Source organism: Engystomops pustulosus, chromosome 2, assembly GCF_040894005.1.
Source record: "Engystomops pustulosus chromosome 2, aEngPut4.maternal, whole genome shotgun sequence".
NCBI classification, from domain to species: domain Eukaryota; kingdom Metazoa; phylum Chordata; class Amphibia; order Anura; family Leptodactylidae; genus Engystomops; species Engystomops pustulosus.
Window position 1 is genome coordinate 71,983,888 of NC_092412.1, and position 22,762 is coordinate 72,006,649.

At 41.2% G+C, this 22,762-nt stretch overlaps 1 protein-coding gene across 5 annotated transcripts in view; it reads right to left on the reverse strand.

Annotated features, from left to right (window-relative positions):
* The window catches only part of DGKH (diacylglycerol kinase eta), a 136,802-nt gene that overhangs the window by 96,484 nt on the left and 17,556 nt on the right, over positions 1–22,762 (reverse strand). For 2 of the 5 annotated variants that reach the window (XM_072135276.1, XM_072135272.1), the window contains exon 1: positions 21,501–21,801. In XM_072135276.1, coding sequence (XP_071991377.1) covers positions 21,501–21,770 — 270 coding nt within the window. In that variant the 5' untranslated portion in view covers positions 21,771–21,801. Of the gene's footprint in view, positions 1–3,055; positions 3,177–21,500; positions 21,802–21,873; positions 21,977–22,762 lie in introns of those variants that run through there. The other 3 variants (XM_072135274.1, XM_072135273.1, XM_072135277.1) reach the window with 3 other exon arrangements.

Sequence of the window (22,762 nt, forward strand, 5' to 3'; positions counted from 1 at the left end):
AATCTCCATTCTAATATGATATATGAACTCCTGCCCTTTGGTGCCCAAGTCTGTATCCACCGGGCCACGATAGACTTGCGTGCCAAATACATAAAGTAACCCCCTCTATGGCATCTGTTTCAGCCATACCCAGTGGGAAAACCGGATTCATTTGCTACTGTGCATATGAGGAGCAAGAACCTACCTTTGGATCTACCTTATTAGGTAGATCCATGATGGTAGATTTTCTATAATGGGGAAAAAAGCTGGTGGCAGAGTTCATTTAAACCAACCACTAAACAATCTCCTTGAGAGGGGCCAAAATGGATCATCGAATAACAGAATACTTTTCTTTAAGTGACCACCTACCCAAGAAGAGGAAAAAAGGGTTATTTAATTTAAAACATTTTGAAAGTACTGAACAAGCCCATTCTAAAAATAAGTCATGAGAATAAAACTGCTGGAAGGAAACAAGAAAAGGCACATCACCAAATTTCTTTATTTAAGACATCTGCCGACATCATGGAAATCTACTGTATTCCACTTCTGTAATTATGTGCATGTGTAATCCAGTAAATATATACCCCTGGAACAGTTACATGGCTTCACTAAACTATGTGCATTAACCCCTAAATATTCATTTCGGAGATAGAAGCCGCCTCAGTATCTGGTTAGCCACAGGCTTTGAGATCTGTAGGCACATTTCTCTCCTATGTAGACTATGTTGCAGGTTAATGTATTTTTAGGCTCTTTGTATTGATTGATTTTAAGGATTTATACAGCTTTATAGGATATTACAGCAAATCTATTGTAATTCAAAGACTGTACCAGTTTCACAAAGAATCCTATTAATCTTATGTACATAATAACATATTCCACATGTCTTGGAGTAGCCGCAACCACCACCACAGAGATTAATCATTGCTTTGTTGTTTGATGTATAGATAGCTATACGCTGTCAAATCTTATTCCCATAGCTCCAGACCGACCGGCAAACGTAGTTTTCAGCATCATCTGTATTTGGATGAAAAACTTTTAGCCGTTACTATTTTTAGTACTTTTCCATCACTTTACCATTTACTTCCTTAAATAGAAATCTGGATGTTTATCTGAAAGTAGCTGAAATCCACGGGGTTCAGGGGGGTGAGGAACAAAGCGAAAGTCCCTTCACAGAATTTATCATAATGGACTAAAAGAGAAAGATGGGCATATCTACAGTAAATCTCTATTGACATATAAAACCATACAATTGATTTGATCGAGAGCAACATTTTATGACTTAAAAACTATTTTCATATATTTCTTCAAAGTGTATAAACTTAATAAATCTTTAATACAATTATTATTAATTTGCATTATGAACACCAACTGTTAAGTCCAAACACTGCACTTTGTTGTGGACTTGCAATGTTTTGTAGTTTCCAAAAACAATGACAAAAAAAAAATAAATAAAATAAATAAAATTCTGTTTGGCCAATGTACTGGTGTTTTTACAGAACGATTTACCGACCCTGCTTAATTCCATCCTCTGCCTTCTAGCACTGCCTTATGGGGATCTCTTCATTAATGTACTGAGATGGGTTTGGGTTACAAGCAGATAACTGGGGTCAGCCGTATCCCTAGCTGTATGTAATACCCAACCACAACAAAATTTTGAGGAAAGTAGTGCCAGATTACCTACAAGCTCCTGCCCTAACTGGTGGCTTGCGATTCAGCAGCACAGGGAAGGCAGTGCCCCCAAATAAAAGCTACAAATTATAACTATAGATCTGTCAAGGCAGCCATACATCATTTAAAGTGCATGAAAATTGACAATACCAACCAAACAACATTCAACACTCCAAAACATACTGGTAGGTTGATTAGATTGTGATCCCAATTGGGGAAAGGGACCGATTTGGCAAGCGCTGTGCAGCACTGCGTAATCTGTGTGCGCTATATAAATAATGGAATTATTATTATTCAACAGGTGACATTTTACAATAAGAGTCCTCATCTGGAAAGACACCTACTACTGTCAAAATCTTCTTCAATGAATTCAAATTCTTTTGAATTATGTACACAGAACATTCTTAGAAAGATTTCATCCTCCACCTGGTATTCACAGTCACTATCAGACTAAAATATGTACAACACATCTCCTAATATTATAGACCAATTCTCTCTTAATTCACTTTTTGGTTAAAAATGAAATGACTGTGCACAGAATAGTGAATATTATACAGCATGCTATGCGCAGCAAGAATTCCCAAACATGGAACAATCCGACAGTAAACTAAACAACGAACTAAAGCCTAATAGCTACAATAATAACATTTGGAGGCAGTTAGAAGTAAACAATACTATACATCTACATACGCACAAAAATTGATCAATTCGCAACTTCAATAGAGTGGATACAGATGTAAAGCACAAGTGCCTCTATAATGTAATTGATTTGCACACCCAAAAGACCCTGACATGGGTCCATCCATGGTGATCCTGGATCAGTATCCTGTCCTGGAGCAATAAGAGAGTGAATCCATAATGCTGATAACATTGCAATATTGATTGAAACAGCTAACAATGACATCCTGATATAATCCAATAACCTAACAAAGTATGACGTTAGATAACACTTCAATATCAGTAAAACAGTTGATGGTAGAACATAATTCTGCTACTGGATTTGTGATCTAGGGCTTAAGGGATATTACATTGTGTGTAAACCTGAAGCGTGGAGAGATATCATTTAGCTATATTCTATAATGTATCCAACATACACAAAGGGATCGAGATAGATGTAAAATATTTTTATGCAAGAAACTATAGTAAAGAAAGCAGCAGCACCAGAAACTTGACTCAAAGTTTCCTTAATAGTCATAAAACTTTGCTGCGGATCTAAGCAGATATATTTTTTCACCGAGACAAGTAAAGCCACTTAAGAGTATCACTACAATCAAACAAACAAAAAAGGAAAAATATTCTGCAACTACAAAAACATGACAGCAAAGTTACTAGGAGGATGTATTCTAGCTATAAATAAGTAGACACTAACTCTCATTCATCAAGAGTCACCATACAGTAATGTACGTACCTCAAGACAAACATTTACTGTCTGGGTGGAAGAATTCCAGAAAAGTATAGCTTGATCCCACATTTACACATGCCCCAGGGTCGGAGCTCTATGAGGAGCTCTTGTCAGTGCCCAAGTACTTTATGGAAGAGGCAAGGGAAGGAGTCTTCTGCATACCGAAGTTTTGCTGGCAAACTACCAAGATGGGAAGGAACAAGAGTCCCAGAGCAAAGCATAGAAGCTAATACTAAGCACTCTCATCTGCAGGGAGCTTTATGGGGAATACAAGGTTTCAGCTCTTCCACCCAAATCAGGAGCTGTAGCCACAAGATGGGTATCGTATCCAAAATCCAATTTGCCATCATCTGACGTTTAGATCTGGTTTGTGTACATTTGATCTGCTGAGTAAATGTAATTTGCAAATTGAATTTACCTGGAGTTTCCTAATGTCCATTAAACAAGCTTTTACACCATTTACAGTTCAGACAGACAGTGTTTGTAATTAGATGGGATCGATCCTGAAATATGGTAAATTACACTGTTAGTGAGGGAAAGACGGCCTGTCATTTCCTCCATAATTGTTAGTAGTAGCAAATGATGGAGATAACAACTTTTCCAGCCCTTATCTACTCCTCCATCTGTGGAACGAACCATAGCAGCTCTAGTCCATCAGAAACATAAAGGGCTCACCAGAAGGGGCAATCTGCAGAGCCATGATCAAAGCCTATGCCCAACCCACATGTCTTCTGTCAAATATCCTAATGTGACAGCCGCGTCTGCAAACAGCCGACAATCATCAGAGAAACATTAAAATCAATAGAAAACATTATATGCTATGCTTATGCAGATATTTCTGCTCACATTTCATAAAATACAAGAGCTAATTTACGAACATGCTTAGGTCTTCAGAGCATGGAAGCTCCTTGTTACCCCCCACTGCTTCATCTTAAAGGGACCCTGTCATCAGCTTTTCACCATGACAGATTCCAACAGAAAGCTTCATACTGTGCTCAATACTTTTTTTTGTATAGAAATCCATTGGTCAGATCTCTTAAAAGGGGAACCGGTTCAAAAACAGACACAATAAACCTTTGTTGAAAAGGTTAAAGGGGTATTCCCATGAAGACAAGATTCTTAAATGTACAGAGGATAACAAAATCACTCACTCTAATTCACTGTTATTAACAAAAATACAGCATGTCGCAGATATAAGTCCCCCCTGTCTCTATCAGTCCTGCTGTACACAATTTCAGTTGCCCCTAGACACGACTCTAACTTCTGACTTTAGGTTCGGGTACACCATCTTGCCTGAGGCTTCACGGAGCTTGTCTGTCTCTGCGCCCTGCAGTCAGCACAGAGCTCACTCACTTCTGCACACATACATAGAATCTGAGGTCCTAACCGCAGCAGCATGGGGACAACAAGCTACAGGCAGCTAAGTTGTTTATCTGGGGAGGGACGGCAGGAGAGCACTACACATCTAGTGTGTTATGGAATAGCAGAGCTGAAAGCGTGTAATAGGCATCTAATGGATCGATTTGGCAAACTCTGTGTAGTGCTGCGTTATCTGTGTGCACTATATAAAGGAATTATTATTATTTAATGGATCTCATGATCTCTGATCCGTCTCTTCTCTCTTTCTATGTGTCAGATACTAGTAAATAGTTCAGAAGCTAAATAAAAGTGCATATAAACCTGTACCCTGATAATCTAACCACATGTTCTCTTTCCAGAACTAGATGGATCATAATGTGTCTGCTTAGAAAGTCCCTGCCCACACTCTGGAAATTTTTAATGACCAGCCTAGGGAATGATAGTTTTATTGCTGTTTAGCTCCTAAGTAAAATTGTGAAGTAAAGGGTTAAAAATTATCTTTATTGTGTTAACATCCATAGGGGATTGAGATGGGAAACCCCCTTCAAGGTGAACTTGTCACCAGGAATGTCATATTTAGCTGGTGACAGGTTCCAATAGCCTATATGATGGAGATTTTAAAAATGCCTTTGTCAAACATCATTGTGTGGTATAGCCACGTATAAGACGGACGCTTCTTCTCATTAGCACTGCTCAGGTCCTGCGCGACCTATAATGATTCTGACTTTTTGATTTCTCTATACGAACCTCAATATTCTTTGAATAAACTATATTAAATATAAAAATGCTTTTGTCAGCATGTTGAATCTTTATAGTAGTTTATACAGGTTTAATTCACGTTACCTGTCTCCCTGCCACTAGCGTGTGGCAAATTCGGCGTGTGTGTGAGGTTTGGGCTAGCTGTAGCCTGTGCGTGTCTGCATCTCCTCAAGCAATCTTCCTCCAGAGAAAAAAACTTTTTCTGACTTAGTCTATGTTGGCTTCGACCACTGCGTGGTGAGTGAAAAGGTGAGAAGATCTGCAGTTTCACCCACAGTGCTCACTGCTAAATTCACAATTCAGTGAGAGGAACAGCATTCTGAAAAGGACAGGAAGTAGACAGGAAGAGGACTTCCTATCTACTCAGGTTAAGATTTGAAGAGACACAGATTTGTCAATCAAAAGAACGAGGCATGGTTCACTGGCAGCCTGGAGAAAACATGACTCTTCTATTCAGAAATTGAACTGTCTACTCATTTGCATATCCGAAAAACAGCTCTAATTATGGTACATTGCATCAGTGGCAGATCATTTTCAGTGATATGACTTTACCAGCAGGTATTACTAGTGTGAGGGATAAAGTTCTGGTGATATGTCTTCAGAACTGGTATGAAATCGCCTTTTTTAGTGTTGCCTCTTTTATGTGAAATCTCACCTGTTTACCTATAAAAAAAAAAATAAACTTAATGGTTCTACTCTTTCAGATCGCATCAGGATTGTTGTAGTTTGCATTTCCAGATATGTTTCTAGATCCCTGGATCTGTAGCTCACAACTTCTGAATTGACACTATCGCAGCACCCACTAAACTTGAATACTCTCATTTGAAAATGGGATGAGAAGAGTCATATTTTTTTTTTTAAAAGTATTTATTTTTGCAAATTTTTTGGAAAATTTTTTTTTTAACAATTGCAATAAACAAACCAAAGAACAAGATTGTCTGTTACATACTTTCTTCCCCACAATACAGAATTATTGAATAGCATCCGTGGTAATGACCAGGATCTTATTGCGTTCCAATATTAACTAAGGGATGTACCGCGATAAGTGACAGCAGATATTGTAACCAGACATCTTGATACAACACAAATAACTATTGACACAGGGACAATCAGTCACGCACACACACACATACCAGCACGCTCAGTCTCCGTCATCATGGAGAGGAGTATATATCACATGTGGTTATAAGGCTGTATGGGGAGTCTCGCACCATCTGGACCAGATGCGGTCAAACTTCTGGGGACACTTCCTGTTGACATACAGGGACCGGTAGTGGGGAATGACGCTGTTAATAAGTAATATCCATCTTTTTAATGGAGGGGGCTCCTGGTCCTTCCAGGTCATCACCACCACTTTTCGGGCGTAGTATAATACAAACCTAAAGAAGATTTTGTCATAGTGGCCATTGATGACTTCATTTATGATACCGAGGAGACACACAGAGGGAGACAGTAATCGTGGGAAATCAAAGTGTACATTTAGGAACTCCAGCACTTCGGACCAGAAGACATGAACCCTAGGGCAGGACCAGACACAATGCAGGAAGGATCCGACTTCAGCCTGACAGCGAAAGCAAAGATCATTGGGCATTGCTCCCATGCGAGAAGAGTCATATTTGTGTGACTCAGCCAATGTCTCCCTAGCCCCTCATTCCCCCTTCCCTCAGGAATTCTCTTCCGCCAAGTCAATTAACATTGCCTTCAGCTCGCTAATTCCTGACTCCCTCAGTGTTTTCCGCTATATCTGAACTATGGATTTTTATACAAATAAAATATGGGTACAGTATTAAGACTTTTGTGGGAATTAGTTATTAGGTTTAATGGTGAAAACCTGATAACAGAGCCTCCCTTAGTAACCAAGCCCTCCATTATAAGAACACTTCCAGATATACAATTAACAGAATCTACATTTAGCACAAATATTAACTGATTACATTAGGGTAACATATGGATATATACTGCAGGAATCAAAGTAGGGACACAATGATGTGGGTTAAGCCCCACAAATTCGGCAGACAATCATTTGAACAAGCAACTTTTTAAAATCCCAGCATTTCACATCGAAGCTTCTCACCAGGCAGCATACTATAGGGTCACAGACAGGCCAGACTTCCAGGGCAATAGACACTTGAAGATTTTCCTTAGAGGTATAAAAAGCAGGGTTAGATGATTAATTACCTGCTAAAGAAATTCCAAAACCATTGCTCTGCCAGCAACTCTCTAGGAATGAGCCGTCTGCTTATACACTGCAGACTCCACAGCTTCTAGTAGTAAATTAAAGGAAACCTACAGAGCCCTCCAAAAAGAAGGCTGGTGGGGAAAAAAAAACACAATAAAAGTCTCAAAAGACTGTTAAACAAGGGTTTTAGCTCATGAAAAAAAAGTGTCAAAGAAGAAAAGGTACAATCAACTCTCATCACTGTGATAAGCGGTGGAGCCAAAAAAAATTAAATTATAGGGATTTTTTTTTTTTGTGACTTCTGGACCCGAGACCTATGCTCCCAATGAAGTAAATGGGTCCATGAAAATACTGATTGGACAATTCTCAGCAAGGAGAAAAACCTTAAGGTTTGGTAAATGGCTCATAACAGGGGCCGCAGAGTGAGGATGTGATAGGATGACCGCATTCTTTTTTTCTCCTTATCCTTCTGTTCATCCTTTCTGATGATTCCAATCCAATGCATTGCCTCAACTTAAACAGCTGCCAAAAAATTGTTTTTATAGTAGCTCCTCCCCATTTATTTGCAGAAGCAAAGCCACATGCAATGAACACTCAGTTTTGTATAGGAAAAAATAACCAGAGTACCAAAAGTTCTAGCAGTTCTGGTATGACTACAGGTATACCCAGTGGTAAAACCTTCTTTCTCTGGTCTTAGAGGAAGAACTTACTACTGTGAAAAATGTGGCAACAACTAATAACAGCAGAGAAGCCAAAGTCGGTACATTTCTACCAACTCTGGTCAACACTAACTCGGAAATAAAAATATGAATGCATAAATGAACAACACACCACTCCCAGGACAATGGCATACCTCAGGACAGAAACCCATTGAATTGGTGAAACCCATTTGTGTATATAAGAAAGGACAAAGCAGACTATTGTTTGGTTTGGTACAATGAAGGGGAAACTAAAATTTAGCAAGTTTTATTGTGTTTTAATACATTTAAAAAGCTTGTGTATAAAAAATAAATGAATAAATAAATATGGTTTGTGTTGCCATCTTCTGATGCCAATAACTTTTTCATACTCCGGTGTACAGAGCTGTGTAACAAGTCATTTTTTGTAAGTTAAGCTAACATTTTCAACCCTACCATTTTGGGGACTGTATGACCTTTTGATCACTTTTCATTAAAAAAATGTTGTTGTAAAATGACGCAAAAGTGGCGTTTCGACCATTCGGGCACTATTTTCCATTACGGGGTTAAACGCCAAAAATAATAGTCATATTTTGATAGACTGGACATTTTGGGACACGGTTGTAATGTTTGTTTATTTTTATGTAAATTCTACAAAATCGGGGGGGGGGGGGGATTTCTGATCAGTGTGAATAGAATTTCATCTTAACAGCACTGCTACTAAATGGGAGGTTTTCACATTATAATATACACGGATGAGTGAAGATATGTATATGTATTGTCATTTGAGGAGTTTCTGAGAAAAGAGTTTGCCATAAGATTTAGTGAGCATCAATTCCATCCGACAAAGGATAGTGGCATTATGTTACAAACAGGCTATAGTATTTCTGTCAGGTATAAACATGGGTAGACCAAATCCAGCTGACGCTTCGTCAGGTCTATCATCATAGATCGATAGACCTGACAAGGCGTCCAGTTGTGTGACGCGAAACATATTGTCTTATTGTATACTTTTATCTTTTTAACCTTTTTTTGTAATAAAATGGCATTTTAAAGATCCTTTAAATGACTAAAAAAAATGTATGGGTTTGCGCCGGAACACAAGTCCATTTTTCTCTTGAACTACACGGAAGGATCGGAGTATATCATCTTCACCTCAGGTCACCGTATATTGCCTACATTCGGAGGCAAGGACGAGGCAGCACTCTACATGCATTTGACAGTGTTGTGCCTGCACAACATCAGGAGGTGAGCACATTACTGTATTTTCCCAGGATATCCATTTTTCCCACATTTATTATCGCACCATTTTTCTTATTTTATTGACATACCCTTAACCTCTTCATGACTGCTAGACGGCTATAAATGCCCTTATTGCACATCCCCCAAGCAGATAGTACATGTATAGACAGTGGCCCACTGCAAATGGCTAGATCTTCCCAACCATGGACCTAGAAACAAACTGGTCATTTTCAGGGCAGAATCTCAGGATTATGTTGTTACGTGCCACAGAACCGGATATATCCAATGCCAAAGTTTCATATAGAAATTTTTTATATCTCAAGTTTATAAAATAAAAGTCTAAATAAACTTTACAAACTAACAAAGTGGAGAGGTTCTCCAGTCGCTATACTTTGCTTTACTGGTGGTTTCATGTATCCACTTATGCCGAAAAGGCAATACAATAGCATTCACCAGCCATGACCAGGAACTGTCTGCCTAAGAATAAACATCTTTAAATAATTCATTGGCTACTATAAAATAAAGTGCAAGTGCATTATTTAAAAGACTTATTAATTCCATGGAATGGATACAACTTGTAACTAAAGTGAAAGGCAATGTTTGCTTAGGATTTCACTCAGCACCAACTAAATGAAATGGGATCGGAGTTTCGTGATCTTTATCTAAATATCAGTTTCCTGGGTACAAATTACAAAGCGCTATCTTGTATTTTGTAATAAGTAGAGGAGAGGATAAAGAAGTACCATATCAGATACACAAATACAAAATTAAAAGTGACCAGATGCAAAATACTCAACAATTACTTGCAATCTTGTTTTCACAAATCTATGGCCTGTTCCACATAATTTACATGTACCATTAGTATCAAAAGTAGCAGGGTCCCTACATGACCAATGGACTAAATTGGGCTATTACGATAAAGAAAATTTACCATCAATCTACCAGTATGATAAATCATAGGCACTTGCTCATAGGTCCAGGCACTGTGACTGTGGTAATAATTGTACATTTATTATCCATGGCCTCCTTCCTTCTAAAATCAAATTTTTAAATTATGCTAATGGTCTTGAAGTGGGTGTTACCAGAGGCCCTCCATGTTGCAGATTCAGCATCCCCCACCACCTATCTCACACAGTGGGAGAGGAAAGTGCTCCTGCACAGTGTAACAGCCTGGGAAGCTACAGCACAGAGGGACTCAGGTAAGACCACCCCAGAGCCTGACACATAAGCATAATTTTAAAATTAGATTTTAGAAGGAAGGGGGCCATGGATAACATATATTAGATTACCAGAGTCACAGAATCTATGAGAAAGTGTCCTTAGTTTATCATGCTTAATTTTGAAAGATTACCATTAAATTAAATAGACAGCCTGTGAAACTTGGCTCAGGTAATGTATGTAGCGTCAATCTTAATCCACATTAGCTCCCTTGCCCATGATTGATTTTCAAGTCCACGTGCTGTCCGACTCTTCATAGGACAGAGCAGACATGTCAATATATACCGATTGTGCTACGCACAAATCTGATGTTTTGAATGGCACATTGAGCCAATCTGATCCTAACGGAGAAAATCTCAGCATGCACTACTCTGACCAGAATCCCTCATTGAAGTCAGTGGGTGCATGATGTTTTGCTGTGAAAATCTAACAACTTCAATGACACGTGGACTACAAAAATGGATACTCAGATAGCACTAGGACTGATAACCAAAGTTTACATGAAAACAGAGTAAATTGGGTGACAACACCGGACCACACAGGACTATATGGACTTGTTGTCACTGAGCATTCCAAAATGTAAAAAAGATAGCACGGAGATGAATCGCCTCAATTATGGATACAAATGTACAGTTTCCCTTGCTTGATGTGTTCCCACCAGTAAATCTATGTTTCACAATTACATTTCTCAATATTGCTCATGTTCACCAAAAATTCTGCTAATCCAGTAACAACATGACATTCAATCTAGAATTGTCAGACAGCTCTAGAATATTCCCAGGGGCCCCAAACGTCAAGACTCAAGTGCCATGAATAAGCACACGGCATGTAGAGTTGTGCAACCAGAAATTGTGAGACTTGCCTGTGACGTGCCGCTTCAGCTGTACAACGAGTTAGGGTTGTGATTATTGTATAACTTGTAAACCACAGTTTCAACAAAACCGGTGAAATGCTGTTCATCGTATCCTTCTCAGACCTGATTTTCTAGTAGTTGGACAACCATGTTGATAAATACTGACATAAAAATGTGTAAACATCGAAAGGATTGTCGTCTATTCTATCATTAACATTTTTAGCATGAAGACCTGGACATATTTTTAGCATGGAGTCACATTAAGGAGGACACAGGTCAGGCGCTGTAGAAGAGGCGTTGCTCACCCCTCTCCTCTCCATAGACAATAATGCCGCACGGCTGTTCTTACAGCCAAAGATGGAGCATATGTTGTGCCAGTGCGCCATAGACGCCCAAGTGGGATGAATATACCGCCCCAAATTTGCGGCCAAGTCCCTCATACGCTCTTGTAAATGCAACCTTACAGTATTGTCTGAATCACAGCCAGAAGTACCATCAAAAGAAATGGGATCAATAGGAAGGATTTCTGCTTCTCCTTCCTGCTGGAACCACTTTTGACTGTGGTTGAAAAACCTTAAAAATAACAGCACAGTTGTGGAAGCAGAACTTACTATATATGGCCAGTAAGACCACTGAGACCAGATGGATCTAGGTTGAATCCAGGAATAGATTGATAAGGTGAATAATATTGTTATGTTTGAGTCTAATCAAAACTCCACAGAAATTTTAACTACTGTGGGGGGAGATGGATGGAGACCCTGGATTAACCCAGCCATGCTTTTACTAGATCTATGTATGAGTCTTCGGTATAGAAAGTCTATGGCTCTCTCCATTCCTCACATTTAGCATTTTTGTTCTCACACAGGTACTGAGCTTCTGCAAAATAAGTCTGTATGATGCATCATTACCCTAACGTATCAACTTATTCTATTACAGTTTGCCAGATGGTCTCCACTTGCCTACTTCTTTGGGATGGGTAGTGGGAGGTTGTTTTATTTTTTTGTGATTGTCTGTATTGTTATGTTATTGTTTTCTTTTCATATATCTTGTAAATTGTTGAATAAAAATCTGACTAAAATAAATAAAAGCAAGTATTAGTCTTAAGGCAAGTCTGACGTATAAAAAAAACCTTCTACTGTTTTACAACTTGATCTATGTAAAGTGATTGCAGTGAAATTGTCTTTTAAAAAGTGTTTTAAAAGGATTTTTTGTTTCTAGCTTCAGAAAAAAATTGAATAAAATCTACTCTGCCAAATTAGTTTATTTTACTAAAGTGTTTATATTAATTAACATTTCTGTACTTAGAGACAGATGGAGAACGGAGAAGGACTCTTGAGTAAATCTTTAGCACAACACATACAGCAGGCGGAGGGGTGGGGTAAAGAACTGAACAAAACTTTCAGGAAGTTTGTTTGCAGTTTAATTCTTTTACTTCCTTTATTCCTCATTCCAGAGGATGTGCATCCTTGTAACAGATGTATTATCAATACCGGCTATTTCAGGTATTGACAATACTGCTTATTATATTTATACAGCAAATGCATCTGCTGCTCTGAGCTTTTAATCTAATATATAATATGATTTAGTTTTCTTTACATGTAATGTAAAAGGGAGCTCTATACTATATAAGTACTAAAGCTCTAGTGTCCTCTATTGAGCGAGATCCAAGGGACTACCTCACCTATAACTTCCCATTCTGATTGATCGAGAGTCCCTATTTCATATATGTTTTAGCCAGTGATAAGTTCGGTAGAATTTCCTTTGTTTCCAAAATGTAAAAAAAACACATAGGAACAAGGAAAGTATCAAACAGAAGCAGTGAAATGTCTGATAATGCCTGCTAAATTGTTTACCCACTGGGAACACAAGAAAATCTACCTCCAGGAACCAGTAATGTAAACCAAGCACACAAATATAAACCCAAACATACTTACGTGCTGGTTAAGTCCTCGTTTAGACCCCCCAAAGTATTTTTAAAATTATACAAATGAGCCTAATGGCTCAGTCATCGATCAATTATGGACTGCTCTTGGCAGGTTTACTGCCCACCTCCCCCCTCCGCCAAAGTACTGCCTTGTCGCCCAGCTATTGGCAATTCCTGTGCATGCGCTGTGGGCTCAACAGCGCACGACCGGCTCTCAGCAATTCCACAGGAATTTTCAAGAGCTGGGCAACATATGTAATGTGTGTTTGGTTTATATTACTGGTTCGTGGTGGTAGATTTCCTTTAATGGGAACCTGTCACATTGCCTTAACTTTTGGCTGAATTTACTGAGAAGACCTGTAGACAATTACTTGTATTGTTGAATTTATGTCCCATTATTAACAACTATCCTTGGTTCTTACCCTTTCAACAAGAGGGGAAGATACTTCAAGAAGAAACAAGAAAAACTGAAAACCACATGGTCATAAGTATTCAGCCCCTTTGCTCAGTACTGAGTTGAAGTAGCTTTTGCGCTAGTACAGCCATGAGTCTGTTTAGGAATGACGCACATTCTGCAAAAAGCCCCAGTTGGTGGAGGGATGCAGTGGTAGGAGAAAGTTCCACAAAGTCAACTATCTCCCTACTGCACCTCTGGAGCTCAGCCACTGTGGTCTTGAGGCTCTTCTTCCACGATTGCTTAGTTAAGCTGGGCGGTCAGGTCCAGGAACAGTTGTGGCCGTCCCAAACTTCTTCCATTTAAGGATTATGGAGGACAGTGTGCTCTTAGGAACTTTGAGTGCTGCAGAAATTATTTTGTAACCTTGGCCAGCTCTGTGCCTTGCCCCAATTCTGGCTCCGAGCTCCTTGACTTTAGACCTTATGATTCTCAAGTGTTCTGACATGCACTGTGAGGTCTTATATAGACAGGGGTGCGCCTTTCCTAATCAAGTCCAATCAGTTGAATTAAACACAGCTGGACTCCAATGAAGGAGTAGAACCATCGCATTGAGGATCAGACAAAATGGACTGCATGCAAGTCAAATATGAATGTCATAGCAAAAGGGGCCGAATACTTATAACCATGTGATATTTCAGGTTTTTCTTGTTTAATAAATTAGAAAAAAATATCTACATTTCTGTGACTCTGTACTTTCGGTGCAGAGTGTACATAACTGGGCATTACCATTAGGTTGCAATGAAACAAAGTGAAACGGGTCTAAATAACTTCTGTACCCACTGTATATAGCATTCTGCTTAGCTCCCGTTGTTCATTATAATGCTGCCAGCAGACACCATGCTCAATGCGACAGGTTTGTTTTCATTTTTGCATTCTACATGAAATTTTCTCCTGCATTTTATTCTGTGTGTGCTCAAAAATCCTACAGCATAAGTTAGATAAGAAAAAGTGGGGGTGGGGAGTGGGGTCTGCAGTTATTTTTTACTTTAGAGATTCTGAACTAAACTCAGGAGTGATAAAACACAAAAAACAGGTGAACATCTCCAAAACTAGTTTTAGCATTTCACACTACCGTTCATTCCCTCCGTTCCTTAAATCAGTTAAAAAAAAGAATGAGGTTTAACGGAGGTTAATATATCGCTTCAAAAGCCCATTGACATCAATGCAAATTTTATATCATCAGTTATGTTCCGTTTAGGCAGGTATCCATAATTCATGTGTTTTTTGGACAGGAAAAATGACGCTCTTAAGTTCTTTTCCTCCATTTGAAAAAAAAATGCACGGATAACAGATCCATGACGAAACTGACCATAATGGACAACATAAAATTTACAATCATTGTCAATGGTATTTTGAACCAATACGTTAAACCTCTACCGTTCCGCACCCCCCTAACAAGGGAAGTATAGTGTGAATTTAGCCTTACTGATGCAAAACAAATTTAAAAAAACTGATGAAATTACAGAAATATAAAACAGACTTAAAAACATACAATATAAATGAATATATACAAAAATATATAAGCAGCCTTTTTGTGTGAGGTTGGTAACAATCTTCAGAATACTGCACTGTAAAACTAGGTCCTTGATTAAGAACATCTACAGCCTTCAGAACTCAAGGGAAAGAAACATAGAAAATATAAAAAAAGACACTTTAAAAAAACCTTGAAAAGAATAGAAAAGAATAGAAAATAATGTGTTAGGCATCACAGATATAAAAGGAAAATATTTAATCCACTGTTTATGTAAAAAAAAAAAAAGTCAGTTGATTTAAAGACTAATGTGGATCTTGGAAGAATGGTCTGTGTGTCAAGGTGTATAATAACTATAACCTCAAGTGACAGGTTGCGGGCAGGTACAGGTCAACACACAGTGCCAAGTATAGGTCACTTGTGATCAAGCCCTGAACTAGAAGTGATAACCTCAGTCAGTGCGGCATTGTACCCAGACTGACTTGTACTCATGACATTGATAACCTGAAGAAAAAGCTTAGACGTATTCACTGCTGAATAACCAGACGTGCCGGCTATTATATTACACAGAGAATAATCACTTAGCAGATAAAGAGAAAACGGGAATCTAAAGTGGTGACACAGATCAACACGTCTGCGGTAAGGAAATGGGGATTCTAGAACAACTATTCTAAAGACGTTTTCTAACTTCTGGTGTATTTTGGGGTCTTGGCACAAAGTGGATGTTGGGTTTATAGTAGTATATCCTACACTCTCACAGTCACAGACTTCTAAGGGTCCTGATTCCCCATCTATGAAGTGGTTGAAACCAATAGTCACATTAAGTAGATGACCCATCAACATCGATCAGATCAATACAGACTGACAAAGAGGTGGATTTATCAATATACTATACCTTGTTTCTCTATTCCCTCCGCCCTTTCTATATCCTAATTCATTGTAGTGGTTTATAAATCTGAAAACCCTTTAATGAATTGAATCACCAGCTTATCCACATCTGTACACAATAAACACTACATCAAGCAAAACAAGGGTATCACCAACTTTATAAGCGGCAGAGTTTATAAAAGACAAAAAAAAAAATTAAAAACACAAAGACACAAAAACTAGAATTATTCATTCTTCATTTACTAACTATATAGATAAATGTGCATTTAACAAAAAGAAATTCACTTCAACGATGGTTTCACACACTTTTTTGTTATATTTTTGAGGAAAAAAAGTAGTTCAGACCAGCAACTTTTGTTGTGTATTTGCCATATATTCCCAATTATAAACTGTAAAAAATATATATTTGAATTAAAAATCAGAAAAATAAAAGTATCAGATACGACAAATCATTTCCCTGGCAGATGTGGGGTCAATGGGGCATTTACATGCCAATTTATGCGGTCATCGGTCTGGATAATTTGGGCAGATGTTAAAACATCCTTAGAAGTACGTGTTCAACCCATGTATCTTCATACTGACTGAACACATTTCACAGGATGGGAGTCCTTGCATCATACAGAAATATGATGCAAGGACTCCTTGTCCGACAGCCAAACTATAACAGGTCTTAAGATACCAGCTCCAAAGTTCAGCTAGAACAGTGGTGGCGAACCTATGGCACGGGTGCCAGAGGTGGCACTCAGAGCCCTCTCTTTGGGCACCCAGGGCATTGCCCAGCACAAAGGTCAACATTCAGGACTCAAGACCTGAATCAAGGAGGTGTGGACAGAGCTTGATTATCATTGTAGCCTCTTCTCCGGACCCATGATTCATCCTGTTAGGAGGACTTTAGAGGGAAAATACACTAACAATCCAAATTTCTCCTTCTTTCTCTTGTATTGGTGTAATCAGAGCGCCAATACGTTTGAAACCTGTGAATTACTTTAAATTGGCATTTGGCACTTTATGAAAATATCTCTTTTTTGCTTGTAGTTTTGGCACTCAGTGCATTAAAGGTTCGCCATCACTGAGCTAGAGGATAGGGAATCCTTCCATCATATTTTTGGATGATGCAAGGACTCCCGCAGCTGGCATAAACCTCCATTTTCAGGGACGAAAAACGTTCATCTGCAGCCAGCCTAAGTCTGTGCTTTAGTTTGAAATTGCTTTTCTATTCAATTAAAGGGGTTGTACCAACTTTTGCAAGCTATCCCTTACTCACAAGACAGATCGTGAGGGTCCTACTGCTGGAACCCCAACGGTCCAGTTCTCATTAATGGTCGCAGCAAGGGTGCCCCCCATTTAAAATAAATGTATGTAAAATAAAGCAGCCTACATAAAAATATTAAAAACTTATCCTGTACAGGAAAAGTTATGTAACCTTACACAAGGCTCCAGAACCATTTCCACAATTCAGATATTAAATCCCTCAAAATTTCTATACCTTGTTATGAAGCTTTTAATTTGAGTGTAATCTATACACCAGGGACTCATGTAAAAACACTAAGCATCCTGCTGCATTACAGGAGTTCAGCAAAGCTGTCACGGATGGGACTATCAACACGCTTGCCGTTTCCAATAACCATCAGAAGAACCGCGACTGCAGCTCTGGAACAAAAAACAAGCTGCGCCCCGACGTCAGGACAAGTCATTAGATACAGAATATTTACTGAACCTTTATATTAATCTATACATGACAAGTCACATGTAAAAGAGAAGGGAAAAATGAGAAGGGAAAAAAACCACTTCTTTCCATCATCCAGTTGTGAATTGGATTTGCTCTTGGATCAACACAGCTACCCAAGCTTATGTTAATGCTTGTAACCCTGGATGCTGTGCACAGCTTAAAAGGGCATCCAGCCCTGCTGCTAGATTTCACAGCGTGTAATCCGCTCAACATATCAGAGAGCAGGAAACAAGCAGCTTCACCAGAACCATCATCTGACAACGAGCATACCCCTCCTAGAGCAGGACACAGACGTACAATATAGCCTTATGGACCAGAGGTGGCACATGGCACCAGCACAAAGTATACCAACACTGTCAAGTGGGAGGAGGTCCAACCTACAGTAGTCTACCAATCCAAAGTATTGCATGACAAATCCGTGTCTTTGATGAATAAATGTATAATTCTGCATAGCCAGACTGACTGTTTCATCCTTATTCACAGAACATGGCAAACTGTGCCAGGCCACCATTATTATAGCTGAGGACAGAGAGCATAGCACTGCTCAGACCACGATAACAGTGTAGACCTGAGACATTATTCATCTGCTGGGCATAGCACTCTGCAAACCTGGACCGATACACACAGTTATGTGCTGAGAAGTAGGCTGTGCATCCTACATTCATATCTACACTAGTGTGCCATCATGGATAGATGCACAGTAAAGTACTATGTACATTAATACTAATCTTATACAGGCCACAGTGCTGGACTGGACTGTATCATGTAAAGGTCATGGTGCTGTGCCATCATAGACACACCCTCAATACAGTACTATATCATGTATGGGGCATGGTGTTGTGCCATCATAGACACACCCTCAATACAGTACTATATCATGTATGGGGCATGGTGTTGTGCCATCATAGACACACCCTCAATACAGTACTATATCATGTATGGGGCATGGTGTTGTGCCATCATAGACACACCCTCAATACAGTACTATATCATGTATGGGGCATGGTGTTGTGCCATCATAGTCACACCCTCAATACAGTACTATATCATGTATGGGGCATGGTGTTGTGCCATCATAGACACACCCTCAATACAGTACTATATCATGTATGGGGCATGGCGTTGTGCCATCATAGACAGCACCTCAGTACAGTACTGTATTAGGCATGGTGTTGTGCCATCATAGACAGCACCTCAGTACAGTACTGTATTAGGCATGGTGTTGTGCCATCATAGACAGTCGGAACTAAATTTTATAATTGTAACTATTTTTGGTCTTTGTAACAATTGGATTTTAAAAATGTTGGGTTGTCATAAGAACCAGGATTAACAATAAAAGGTTAATTACAGACACCTGTGATAACTGTTATAGAGGCTCATTGTAGCCTAAGGCTAAAGTACAGTAAATTACCAATTAACACAGGTCAGTTTATAACTAGGGGTCGTCTGTAAGTCAGGTGTTCTTAAGTAGGGGACCGCCTGTATTGTATTGGTTTAGCATTGAGATGCTCGGCACAGTACTGTACGGGGGGGGGGGGGGGGGGAGGGGGATGTGCTCCTCTAGCCTGGCTTGACAAGAAGTTTTATGATGCCCTGGATACTTAGCTTAACCAACCTAAGCTGCCAAACAGGTCTAGACTGTTATAAGCCATGTACTGGGCTTTGCTGTCTAGTATTAAGGTCTTCATTTTGTGCCTGGCAGTGATTCTGTGTCAATTTGGGCTAACTCTCAGTGCTTCATTGGATTCATGTGCTGGGCACAGCGCCCCGCCAACTCTGAGAATCAAACCACCTTGACACAGAACAGTGTCCAGTGCCCAAACACAATATAGTCCAGAGAGTCAGTCCAGGTTGGCACAGTACAGTGCCAAGCACATGAATACAGTGTAGTGCTGAGAGTCAGTCCAGGTTGGCACAGTACAGTGCCCGGGACATGAATACAGTGTAGTGCTGAGAGTCAGTATAGGTTGGTACAGTCCAGTGCCCGGGACATGAATACAGTGTAGTGCTGAGAGTCAGTATAGGTTGGCACAGTCCAGTGCCGGGCACATAAATACAGTGCAGTCAGTCCAGTTGGCACAGTGCAGTGCCCAGTACATGAATGAAGTACTGAGAGCCAGTCCAGTTGGCACAGTGTCTGGCATATGAATACATTGCGGTTCTGAGAATCAGCCCAGGTGGCCCGGCACATACAGTGTAGTGCTTTGAGTCTGTCTAGGTTGGCACAGTGCAGTGCCCAGCACATGAATGCAGTGCAGTGCAGAAAGTCAGTCCAGTTGGAAAAGTGTCTGGCACATGAATACAGTGCAGTACTGAGAGTCAGTCTAGGTTGACACAGTACAGTGCTGGCACATGAATACAGTGCAATGCAGAGTCAGTCCAGGCTGGCACAGTACAGTGCCAGCACATGAATACAGTGCAGTGCTGAGAGTCAGTCCAGGCTGGCACAGGACAGTGCCAGCACATGAATGCAGTGCTGAGAGTCAGTCCAGGCTGGCACAGGACAGTGCCGGGCACATGAATACAGTGCAATGCCGAGAGTCAGTCTAGGTTGGCACTGTGCAGTGCCTGGCACATGAATACACTGCAGTCAGTCCAGTCGGCACAGCACAGTGCTGGGCACATGAATACACTGCAGCGCTGAGAGTCTGTCTAGGTTGGCACAGTACGGTTCCCAGGACATGAATACAGTGCAGTTAGTCCAGTTGGCACAGTACCCAGCACATGTATACATTGCAGTGCCGAGAGTCAGCCCAGTTGGCCCGGCACATTTATACAGTGTAGTGCTTTGAGTCAGTCTAGGTTGGCACAGTACAGTGCCCAGCACATGAATGCAGTGCTTAAAGTCAGTCCAGTTGGCACAGTGTCTGGCACATGAATACAGTGCAGTGCTGAGAGTCACTCCAGGCTGGCACAGAATTGAACTGTATTCATGTGCCTGGCTTTGTACTGTGCCAGCCTGGAGTGACTCTCAGCACTGTAAACATGTGACGGTCACTTCACTGTGCCAGCCTGGACTGACTCTCAGCACAGTACAGTGCCCGGGACATGAATACAATGCAGTCAGTTCAGTTGGTACAGTACAGTGCTGAGAGTCAGTCCAGGCTGGCACAGTGAAGTGACCGTCACATGTATACAGTGCAGAAAGTCAGTCCAGTTGGCACAGTGTCTGGCACATGAATACAGTGGAGTAAGCCTAGTTGGCCCAATACAAGGATACAGTGAAGTGCTTTGAGTCAGTCCAGGCTGGCACAGTACAGTGTCAGGCACATGAATACAGTGCAATGCTGAGAGTCAGTGTAGGTTGGCATAGTACAGTGCCCGGCACATGAATACAGTGCAGTGAGGAGAGTCAGTCTAGGCTGGCACAGTACAGTGCCCAGCACATGAATACAGTGCAGTCAGTACGGTTGGCACAGTACAGTACCGGGCACATGAATACTGTGCAGTGATGAGAGTCAGCCAGTTGGCACAGTACAGTGCCCAGCACATGGATACAGTGCAGTCACTCCAGTTGGCACAGTGCTGGTAGTTGGCACAGTTCAGACTGACAAGGTGATGCCATGGACAGCACAGCTGACACAAGTGCAGGTGACATGTATGTGACATGACACAAGTGCAGGTGACATGTATGTGACATGACACAAGTGCAGGTGACATGTATGTGACATGACATTGGGGGGCAGGGGTCTCACCTTGCTGCGGATCTGGCCGGAGGTGGACACTTTGCGGATGAGTTTCTGGGGTCCTTCGTGTTCGCCCTCGCTGTCTGAGGACTCGTCTCCCACAGCAGTCCCTGAAGTTGTCCCGGCTGGAGGGTCCCTCAGCATGCCGCCCCCGGACATCTTGTCACACTCCTGCCGGGGAAAAACAAACCAATGTGTGTCAGCCAGGCCGTCAGCTCCCGTCCTAGCAGCCGGGGACAGAGTGGAGGTGCCGGGTACAGTGGCGCGCCTGGCCGCCATCTTCCACCGACACCGCCCCCTCTTACTACTCCCCGTACTATCACACCCGACCACCCAACACCTCCCCTCCTGGAGCGACCCCGCCCCCTCCTCCCGGACTCACCGCCGGGCCCGCCCCTTCCTCCGCGAACACCCGACCACCCACCGCCTCCTCATACACGAGCCGTCCGCCCCTTCACTTCTCTGTCGGGCGCACAGCGGCAGCAGCAGCCCTGACAAGTGTCACCCCCTCCTCCCACACAGCATCCCGACCCCGCCCATGTCAAGGCTATCCCCGGATCCCGGCATCTCTAAAGTCAATAGTGTGTGTCTATAAATAGCCTGAGCGGAGTCACAGCCGGGAGGCGCCTCACACTGCTGAGTGCGCACTCCCCTCAGCACCTCATGTGTGCTCAGTGCAGGGCGCATCACTGCACTAGGACACCCTTAGCTAAGAAAGTTTACAGAGCTGATAGTGTGTGGTAATAAGCCGAGTACTGGCTGAGAGACATGGCTGCTTTCCTCTAACACCAGTGCTGCACACATACCTGGGAGGTATTACAGGGGACAGGTGAGGTGCTGGCAGAAACATGTCCTTAGCCCAGAGGAAATTACACTGACACTCCTCATACTATGTCAGGGATGTATCCCAGGAGATGCAGCAGTCACACCTGATGATCAATGAGGGAGATGTAGTAATGTGCTGCTCTACAGCCACAACTAGACAGCAAAGGAGTGGACCTCTACTATCAGTTCAGGTTCAGCCCAGCAACTTCAGGTCTGCTCATCTCTACTAGAAGGTTTTCTGCTGGATGATGGATAATCAATCTGGTGTAGTATAAGGCTACATGCAGACAAACATAGCCGAACGTGTGCTCGCCCGGCCGTAGCTTTGGTGAACATGGGTCGGGGCCCTGAAGCGCTGCTCACCCCTCCCCTCTCCATCGGAAATAGGGCGGCACACCCACAAACAATGGGAATGATAAAGCACATATACGGTGCCACACATGTGT